The sequence below is a fragment of the Peromyscus leucopus genome, chromosome 3 (assembly GCF_004664715.2).
Source record: "Peromyscus leucopus breed LL Stock chromosome 3, UCI_PerLeu_2.1, whole genome shotgun sequence".
In the NCBI taxonomy this organism is placed as follows: Eukaryota; Metazoa; Chordata; class Mammalia; order Rodentia; family Cricetidae; genus Peromyscus; species Peromyscus leucopus.
The window spans coordinates 106,251,270-106,261,874 of record NC_051065.1 but is presented as its reverse complement, the minus strand read 5'-3'; the positions used below and the strand labels follow the sequence as shown (position 1 = coordinate 106,261,874).

Sequence of the window (10,605 nt, the reverse complement as noted above, 5' to 3'; positions counted from 1 at the left end):
CCAAGGTGGCTGGCCTGACCACCAACCCAATGTGCTTCCAGGGCAGGCTCATGGCAGCTGCTAACCAATGCCACAGTCTCCTGACATGGGAAACCTGGGATGAGTTCTACTGAGAAGAAGAAGAACTGTAGGCACCCAGACCTGGAGGACGTAGACAGGCAGATCCACGGTGAAGTAGGGGTGGAAGGCAGAACGCTGTGGGCTGAGGGCTAGTGGCAAGCCTCCTTCACCTGAGGGGTCATCCTGGGGAGGCAACATCAAGAACCATCACACACTGGTAATCAGGAAGCAGGAGCACTGGCCTCTCCATCTCTCTCACTTTTAACCCAGCCCAAGGTTCAGTTTAGTCTGGGATCTTCAGATGCCAGACTCCCTATGTTTATTATTTCAACACTCAAAAACTGTCCCCAGTCCCCAAAGCACCCCTCCTCCTGAGGTCCTAAAGTCTGCATGGGTGCCCTAGTATTTTCTCAAGCTCATGGGGAGGTCTTCTCTCTGTTCCCTGTTCCCCATGGGCCAAACAGACCTGAGAGCAGAGGGCTCCCTGAGATGAGGAGGCTGCCAGGTCTCCAGAAGCAAGTTAGGAAAGAATGGTTTTGCTTTCTCATGTGCACATTCAGTTACAGCTGCACACCCACCCACCCCCAAACTGAGCACCCTCCATCCTCCCACTGCCCCAAGGACCTTCTAAGTACTACCGTTTCCATCTCAGGACAATACTGAGGCTGTGGGCTAGAGCCACTTGCCCAAGACAACATTAGCTGCCAAAGGCCAGGTAAAGATGTATACCCTGGTGCACGCTCTTCCCAGTGGGCTCTTTTTCTACCTGTGGTGGCAGCTTTTCTACGGTCTCTTCACCCTATACCCTTAGCCCTGGAGTGCCTTCTGCAAGCTGACCTGCGCGCTCTGGCTGTGCTCCTCCAGGACAAGCCTCCCACTCCTTTCGCTGTCCCTATCTCTAGCTGTTCCAAGCTGTTCCACCATTGGGTCAAACTGGGAGGGAGGAGCATGATTTTCAGTTCCTTTCTACTCATAAGTTTGAGTCTACCCACCAAGCCCTTACCTGCTTCTTTTTTGATCTAGAACCCTTTCATTGCCTATTTTTCCAGGTCAGTCTCTGCCACTGTCCCCCATTTATCTGAGTCCTGCAGGCCCCTCACAGTCTTCTACCCCTGGTCTCATCTTTCCTTCACGGTCCTCTCCCAGATGGACTTTGCCTGTCTCTAAGCCCTCTGAAGTAACAGGAACAGCTCCACCCTCAGTCTCTGACAGCTAGGTTTGCACTGGCCTGCTGAAGTTTCATCCGGAGCCCTAAGTACAAGTGTGCAACATGTAGGTGTGTGTGACTGGGCCAGAATCTCTCAGCTTCCAAACCCCTTCCTTCCCCATCCACCTCCTTAGAGGCCATCCTGGGACTGCAGGTATGTATGGGGCTGCTGAGTGACTTGGCTCACTCAGCTCATAGATGGCTGTCTGTCAAATACAGGTCTGCTGAGCCCCCAAAGAGGTGGCTGAACCTTATCTTCAGCGACCAACGAGAAAGCAGAGAATCAAAGAGACCCCACTGTTTTCACATGAAAGCCTGCACCAGCTCGTGTGCCAGGAGTGGTGCCCAGAAGCATGGCCAGAACAGTCTAAGGAGAGCTTATAGGCGAGTCCAGGGAGAGGTGGGGCAGCATAAATACCAGCAGCTGTGAAGCTTATACACGGCCAGCTTGGGCAGTCTCTGATGCCTCCAGCTTGCACACAGTGGTCCCAAGTAGGCCTTGGCAGGACAGAGGCACAAGCCATTGCACCTCCAAGGGATGTGGGGAAGATGGACCAGGTTGAGGGGACTAGACACAGGGTAACACAGTGCCACAAACCTGATACGTCAGTCCTAACAAAGGCAAGGGCTTGCACAGATGCAGTGAGACAGGCTGGGAAGAAGAGAGAGGCTGGGGTTATTAAGATGGCTGGGGCAGGACACAGGACTTAGGACAGTTTACTGAGAGGGCAGTGGCCACCCCTCCACCATCCTGCCCCTGCAGACCTTAACATCCACGTGGGTGGTTCCTACCTGCAGAATAGGGATCTGGACACACTGCAGGCCAGCCACAGGGGCTGACACTGGCAGACCTCCACTGGGTACCATGAGGTTTCCACAAAAGCAACTCTGCTGGCCTGAGTGGACAGGAGGAGGGTTGGCTGTGCGGCTTTTCATCTTCCCATGAGCAAACTCAGAGGTTCCTAAAACAAAGCAGATAAAAACAGCACATCTAACATAACACATGCTTCCCTGGCTGGGCTCTGGCCCTGACTGAGGACTTGTGAGGGAGAAGTTTCATGGTTCCCACCATCCTATATAGCTTCACTGACTTGAAAGTTGTTCCAAAGGACTTTCAGGAGGCAAGAGGTAAAACCGACAAACCTACCAGATTTTTGCCTGACAGAACCTGAATCAAGGTGCTCCTTCTCTGAGGGCCACATCCCTAAACTCCCACGGCTCGTGGCAGGCGGAAGACTCAAAAGGTTTGGTACTCTGCACACAAGGCAGCTGGCTCGCCACTCAGCCCAGCCTTTTAGTTGCAGCAAATTATTTATTATTTTTATTTTTATTTATTTTTCTAAAAACATGGAGACCCATCAGTGATGGCATACGCCTTTAGTCCCAGCACTTGGGAAGCAGAGACAGGTGGATCTCTGGTGAGTTTGGGGCCAGCCTGGTCTACAGAGCGAGATCCAGGACAACTGGAACTGTTACACAGAGAAACCCTGGCTTGAAAAACCAAACAAAATCAAACCAAAAAATCCCATGGCCCTCTGCAAGCCATGGCTCACTTCTGGAGGTCACCAGCACCTGTGAAGGTGGTGCTCTGAGTGTGCTGTGCTCATGTTTGTGACTGGTATGATACCTGGGGCCACAGGCACAGCGCTTCCCTTTGCTTCTCCCACAGCCTGCTTTCTTGGGTGGGGGTGATGGAAGGGCAGGCCAAGGAACCCTTTCTTAAAGTGCAAATATTAACCAGGTTGATGGACAAGGTGAGGAGAGTCCATGTTGGAAGCAGACACGGAGCTCTCTCTCATTGCAGGTGAGTTCTCATAGAGGTGGTTCCACTACAGTTTCAACTCATCTGCCAGGCTCTGTCCAAAATCCCTGATGGCTTATGCAGTTTTCCTGCTTAACTGCTCTCTCTGTTCTTAGCAGGTCAGGGGTGAGGCAAGAAGCTGCCTGTCACTTCTTCTTGAAAATGCACATCACCTCACTCAGCTCCAGAACTATACACACATGAACTTGTATGCTTTTAAGTTTCTTATTAACCCAGCATGCTTCCTTGGCATAAAAATATGGACATAGCTGAGTGTGTGTGTGTGTGTGTGTGTGTGTGTGTGTGTGTGTCCTAAGGTTTGCTGTTTTTCAGTGCAGTAGTTACAAGGAAAAAAGAGTAAGGAGTCCATGTTTCCAGAGAAGCCAACCCCAGTCACTCTTCAAAGCCAGGTGCTCACACTGGCTTTCTCTTTCCTTTGCCTACTTATATGACTTCCTTATTTATCCTTCCCAGTGAACTTAAAACTGACAGGCGGATTTTTAACTTTTTGGTTGTTGGAATTTGAGATTTTTAAAGGAACTGAGCAAAATATGCCAATCAACATGACTTGAATGTTTCCTGCCAAAAATCTGGCAGGCCTTACCCTGCCTGGACTTGTCACCAGTAACCCTGGAATGGCTCACTTTTGTTTTTATCATTACCATCTATTTTTTTTTCCACTATCTTCTTTCTGTTTAACAAAAAAGCAATGAGCTGAGTGACCCATCACAGTACCACTAGTTCCCACAGGCCTCTTCAGACTATTCATGCTTTGTGCTAAAGCCTATGGGCTTTCCAAGTTCATTGACAACATCACAATAAGTAATCACCATGTCCCTCTTCATCTACCTCTGCAAAACTCCCACCAGAGTCAAATACTGCCATGATGCTGGTTCAATGTCTTTCCTAGATTTTGAGGGGACTGATTTCACTGCTCTCTAATAAAAATGGTGATGGCACTATTATTAAGGGTACCTCTTGGATTCTCAGTTGATTAAGGCCTGAAAGACTGTGACTGTTACCAACCTCTTGTTTGTAGAGGCACCTTGGTTTTTTGGTCTTTGACATGGTCAATCATGCTGACAGGCAGCCTAACTAACCAGGAGCCCCTTGAAGCTCTAGGTGAGCCTTACCTATTCCCCACAGTCCACTTCACCTGAAGGAGGGCAGACATAGAACATGGCCTATAGGTTCAGGAAATCCTGGGGCCAGTCTGCCCTGGGTTCTAGTCCTTGTATTGATCCTCATTAGTGATTACTGCTCCATGTTCCAAGATTGTCATCCAGAAATGGGGATAACAGGACCTATACCTTTCAGAGTTTTAGAGAGGACTAGGGTTGGGTAATAGACACAACACAGTGGCTCAGAACCAGGCCAGGTGCACAGAAAGCCTTAGATATGACACCTCTATCAGGTTTTTATATGAGGGGTATTTTATATGTGCACTAAATGTAACTATTTGAAATGTGTTCCATGGCTACTGATCTCTGTGTGTTTTATTACTCATTTAGCAGGTATTTACTGCATCTTTATCATGTGGTACAGTGACACTTCTCCTAGAGCTCCCAATGTATGGCTTGCAAACCTATCATCAAAATGCAGTGGTAGCTGACAGTGCTTCATACCACTAGATCCAGCATCTGAGAGACAGGATAGTTTGGGACCAGCCTGGGCTACATAATGAGAGCCTTTACAACATACCCTGCTCCCACCACCCCAGCACTGTGGAGTCAACAATGGGGACAAAGACAGACTCTGAAGATGCTAACCACAGCTGAAGGTGGCATGGCAGGCAGCCACATGAGCACAGTGGCTCTAGTCACTGAGAAGCAAACACCCAGAGTGGCCATAGCAGCAAGGACTACCCCTACCAAAGGGAAGGGACCAGGAAAAACGGTGTCACCAGAGTCTAGAAGAGCAATAATGCAAAGAGACAGACAAGGGAGCTAGCTCCTGCCATACAATGGCAGCCAGGCCAGTTCCCCCACCTGAGCCTCCTATCTGTGACCTCAGAGTCAGCTTCCAGGTGCTACTGGGGGAGCCCGGGGAATAGTCTCTAAGGACACGAAGGCCGAAGGTCTTGACTACAAAGCAAGGCCTGAGCACAGGAGAGCACTCTATCCTGAAGGTCAGTGGCTGTTTGCTGCACCACACCCCAAGAGCCCTATTTTGCTCCAGCAAAAATGTTGAATGAATGGAAAATGGACGTGAACAGAATATACATTCTTCCAGCACCTTTCAGTCTATGCTCAACTGTTTTACAAGAATTCCTGCAGAAGCATCACACCCACCCTATGAACCCAGGCCTCCTCACACAGAAGGGGACTATGAGGTGAGATATTAGATGGTGCACCCAAGTCACACCTGCCTTTGGACCTACGCAGAATTGGCAAGGGGCACCCATCGGCTCTATCAATCATCTCCCTGATAATGTGTGTGATAAAGATGATGCTGTTTTTAGGGTAAGGTTGGGAACCTGCCATCAAGGGCTGCTTTCCTCCTCAATCCCCAAGAGCAACGAAGGGAGACAAGGATAAAATGATCCTGCAGGGGACAACTGAACTGGGGTACAGTCGACCATCCCAGCAGGGAAGCAGGCTAACACACTAGAAAAGCACAAATGTGAACAGAAATGAAAATGACAGAGGGAAATGAACAGACTCACGAGGCTAAAGGAGAGTCCTGAGGCTGGGACTATGGCCTCATCTCTAGCAGTGTGCCAGAGTTCAGTCTGTCTTTCCCTGCCTCAAATGATCTCCCATGAAGCCACTCGCCAAGTTGGCTCAGGAGAATGATAGAGTTCAGACTCAGAAGAGATGATCAGAGCCCACCCAAGACTGTTTACAGCCAGGGTCCTGTAGAGAGCCGCCATTCAACAGCCCTCAAAGGCCACACTGCCTGAAGGAGCTTTACCAACCCTGGACACACAAAGGAGACTAGGTACAGCTGAAGCAGACACCTGGGCTAATGGACAGACCATGTGGTGACAGTGTAAAGTCTACACTCCACTTTGATTCCCAAAAGCCACCTCAACCATAGGCCTGCAGGCTCTAGGTGTGTGTGTGGCCAGTAAGGTGGGACAAAACTCCTAAATGACATCCCCATGGAATCCAAACCCAACTAGTACTCTGTACCTAAACTTCCAGGGACTTGTAAGGATGCTACTAAATTCTCTCCTAGAAAGAGAAGTGACAGCAATGTGACTCCTGGGCTGACAGCAAACCTCTTCATTCAATGAGCCCCTTCTCCATTCTTGACGGCAGCCAGAGGAAGAGGGAAGGAAACCTGTCATACATGCCCAAAGGTATTTGTTTTAAAGTGAAAACATTACTATGAAGATAAGGTCACTGACTCAAGCCTCAACTCAGCCAGTAACTCACTCGAGCATTTCAGCTACATGTACATGGCACAGCCATAGCTCTCCGGCCACAGGCTAGGCTCTGCTAGGACCAATAGGTCACCCCAGGACTATCAGAGCAATGGAGTGGAAAGCACACGTCCACCCTGGCTTCTTTCTCCTGCCTCTCTGGGAAGGGAATCACGTATCTCCGTGTACTAGTGATACCACAGAGCCTGGGAAAGCTTCACAAAATCACAAAATTGATGTATTCTCAAATACAAAAAAGTAGAAATGACCACAGTATAATATTTACAATCTTCACAGCCGGGGGTGGGGTGGGGGTGGGGAGGCACTATCCATTCATGGGCATGTCTTACCTAACTTCTGTTTCTATGTAAGTATATACACAAATGTTGTCTATCCATACATCCATTGTTTCTTATAGACTGACTTACCAAAAGCATTCACAAAGTGTACAGCTTTGTTGACAGCCTTTTGAGTTGTAAATACTCTCTTATCAACAATTCTGGTAGAACAGTAGCTAGCAGATGGTTCCTTTACATCAACTCCTGGTATCTTCATAAGCTAGACAGTAAGGTGCAGCTGCACATGTAATCATTACTAGTTTTGTTTTCTCCCTCTTGGAATCATCGCCAACGACCCTGTAGACACACCAGGCCACCTTCCAGAGGGCCTCCCTGGATGCCTATGCAGCTGCTCTAGCAGTCTTCTGGAAACACTTGCTCATAGTGGCGCTCATCTACCTTGCCACCTTTAGTTCTCAGCAGACGTGGTTCTGGTCAAACCTGCTGACAAGATGTGCTTACCACACCTCTGTTCCTTGGGCTTCTTGCCACACATGTGTAACTTAAAGAACCGCCTCCCTGCCTAGCCTGTCAAAGTGATTGTGGGGACCAAACAGGTCCTTCTGTTACAGCAGATAGAGCAGAGTGCAGTAAGTCCTGGTTGGCTGTTGTTACAGCTTTTCAAAAGCCCTAAACCACCTGAAATCCACAAAGGGCAGCGTTCAGTTGGTGGAAGTACAGAGGGTCACCTCTGCCACGTGCAAGGATGGATCAGGCCCTCGCTGTGTCCTGTGCTCTGATTAGTGACTCTGCCCAGGACACACCAGCATTCTTTCCCTGCTGGGCTACCGTGGTGGACATGTGACAGACTTGAGCATCTATAGTATAGTCTCTAGACATTTCCCTTGCTTTCTTGAGCATTCTCACCTGGAGGTTCATTCGGTCCTCAAGCCTTTGTGGACTTTCAAGGGAAACAGTGTCACCACCCTGTGAGGTAAATGTTGGGCCTGTAACTCTCATTTCTTCACACCCAGTTCTAGGGGCTCCTACTTCAAGAAAGGCCCCAAATCCCTCTCACTGTTTGGCCATCATTGACCCCAGCCATTCTTGCTTCAGCTGGATGGCCAAAGAAGTCCCTAGCTGTTCTTGTTTCTTCCCATGCATGACATTTGTCAGTTTTTTGTCAAAAGAACAGGTTGGATGGCCTTTCAAGATATCATGTCCCTTTTCTAATGATCCTCTGTTTTCCCCTCTTGGTAAAGACCAGAGGTGTGACCACGGCTCACGAGGGGTGACAGTTAGGTCACCTTAGTGCCTCACATTCCAGTGAGGTCAGTCTGACTTCTCTTGGGACAGGCCAACCACACTGCAGCCTCAGGCCCTTCCTGGACTTTTTGCCACTTGTTCCCATCCCCATGGTTCCTTCTCATCTCCAGATTTTCTCTTTCCTGATGCCTTCCCATTTCCCTATTGAGAACTGCAGCCCTTCTCAGATCCCTTCCTGGATCTATCTTCGTTAATCTCAGCATTTGATTTACTCAGTCTTTGCTCATCAGGTACTTCCATTCCGCTCAATAGACTGCTCACCTTTCCATGGTGCATGGGAAGGAAGAGGCCACACCACCAGGGAGCAACCCAACTCTGCCTTGCAGCTAATTTCTGTTGTCTTCTCCATGTAAGAGAATACCTGCCTACTTGTGAAATTTCCTCCTGTGACCCTGGAACCGCATTTACTCACTGCCTACTGCTGCCCTTTAGAGAACTCCAGATGGCAGACACTTCTTTTTAACTGGACACTAAATATCTTTTACTGATTTTTTAGCTGAATCTCTTGGGCTTTTCAACTAATAGTGAAGTCATCTATAAATGATCCCATTTCCTCCAAAGAACCCACCTTAGTTCCATTTTTGGCTTATTTCCAAGGCAAGACGCACCAGAAGAACATGAACACTTATGGCAAGAACAGGAGTAGGAATGACTCCCAAATGACCTGGGCACGCCTGGAGGAATGCCCTTGGAGCACAGCACTGGGTGGGTGCTGGCTGCTAGGTGCAAATGCACCAGGTAGCTGAGGACAACTCTGAACCCCTGTCCTCACTTGAGTACTGGTAATGACAGGTGTGACACCACACTCGGCAGAAATCATTATGAAACTTCTATTTTCCCCAGTAATGCCTATTAATTTTTTAAGAAATACAACTTAAGATCTGTTGAGGGCTGGAGAGATGGCTCAGTGGCTAGAAGTGCTTGCTATAAAGTACTCAGGTCCAAGTTTACATCTCCAGAGCCAACATCAACAAGCTGGGCCTGCCTGAGCATGCCTGTAACCCTAGAAATGGTAGGAGAGGAAGGCACAGAAACAGAATAGCTGAGCCTAGCTAGAAGACAGAGGGCTAGCTCCAGGTTCAGTGAGAGGCCCTGTCTCAAGGAAATAAGGGAGTGACAAGTATGGGACAGCCGTGCACAGACATACTTGTTGAGAAAACAGTAGGGCTCTTCACTGGCCTCTGACTGTGACTGACTCATTAAAAGAGCTACTATTAGGTAGTCTCCAAGCCCTGTTTAGTCAGCATATAGTAAATAGAAGATGCTCAGGACGCTGTTTAGAACGTTGTATCTAGTATTTTAAAGGAAGCTTCTATGGCCATTCTGTGTGGTGACAGCCCTAGGTAGAGCAAGGTGTGTAGCCAATTGCACAAAAGACTGATGCATGTACTTTTTCCATGTTAGTGTTCACATTTGTCTTTCAGAATGATGTGCTGTTGCAAGTACTATAATGTATTATCACACTGTGTGTGATACATTTATTTCTGTTTCCACTGACAGTGCAACTTTCTTTTGCTGTTTTTCTTGGTTCAAGTGCAGAAATAGAAACAAATGGCTTGGATAGCAGTGCACATTTAAGAATATGCTTTGTTCCACCCAAGCCAAAAGTTTCAACCTGAACAGATGGTTACACAGGACTGGTGGTTAAGCGCCTTTTTTTTTTTTTTTTTTTTTTTTAACACCTAGTGCTTCCTTTTCTTAAGAGGAGGCTGCTTGTGCACACATTACTTATGTTTCAGCCACATCCCTGGTTCATTCACAGCAACAGTCATCATTAGCTTATACTCCAAGTGCCCTATAGTCTGATTTAATCTCCACAAGAGACCCAAGCAAGTGCTGCTACTGCTCAAGGGATCAAACCAGAAACTCCATGGCTATGCTATCACTTCCTGTTGCAATTAGGCATTTTTTCTTCTGCTACCCAGCTGCTCAGGCTTTATTTTGATTTTTAAGTGAATTTTACTTTGTAATTTATACAAATGGTTAGAAAACAAAGTCCTGCCAAGACTTTTTCCTTATGAAGAGGTTAGTTGTAATTTTCTTCATTCCTCATTTCATATATTATTTCTACAGATACTGGATATAGACTAGAATCTAGTAGATTAACTTCATTAATCCCATGGATAAACATCCTTCACAGCTTCACTGTTTCTGCTCAGTCTGCAAACAAGCTAAATGAGTCATTTTCAATACTGATAGGCCTTTACTCATCCTCTCCCCTAGGTTTCTATCAGATTTCATTTTGTGCTACTTGAGATCTGAGTTTTCAGAATAAATGTTCTTTAGCTCTGCTGTGGGCCACACATGGATAACAACCTCTCCATGCTAACGTTATCCCTGCTATGGGGTTTGTTCTGAGTCACTGCTTGCCTTCCCATACATTTCCCTAATGGTGTGCTTTGCTTAGATGTATTTAATATTCAATCTTTGTCTCCTGGCAATGCACTTAAGAGTTGTTTATGCTTTCACAGTGACACAGATGCCTTTGGGTTTTGGCCACACATGCCTTGTTGTTTACTGTTCCTTCTAATTAGCACCATGCCCGCTCCCCTTTCCCAGCCCTTAA

The 10,605-nt window shown here is 47.5% G+C and overlaps 1 protein-coding gene across 3 annotated transcripts in view; it reads right to left on the bottom strand.

Annotated features, from left to right (window-relative positions):
• The window catches only part of Zxdc (ZXD family zinc finger C), a 32,201-nt gene that overhangs the window by 2,509 nt on the left and 19,087 nt on the right, over window positions 1-10,605 (bottom strand). Inside the window, exons 8-10 of one of the 3 annotated variants that reach the window (XM_028854502.2) lie at window positions 2,060-2,229; window positions 1,866-1,919; window positions 142-243 (exon numbers count right to left, since the gene is read on the bottom strand). In XM_028854502.2, coding sequence (XP_028710335.1) covers window positions 142-243; window positions 1,866-1,919; window positions 2,060-2,229 — 326 coding nt within the window. Of the gene's footprint in view, window positions 1-141; window positions 244-1,865; window positions 1,920-2,059; window positions 2,230-10,605 lie in introns of those variants that run through there. The other 2 variants (XM_028854511.2, XM_037203911.1) reach the window with 2 other exon arrangements.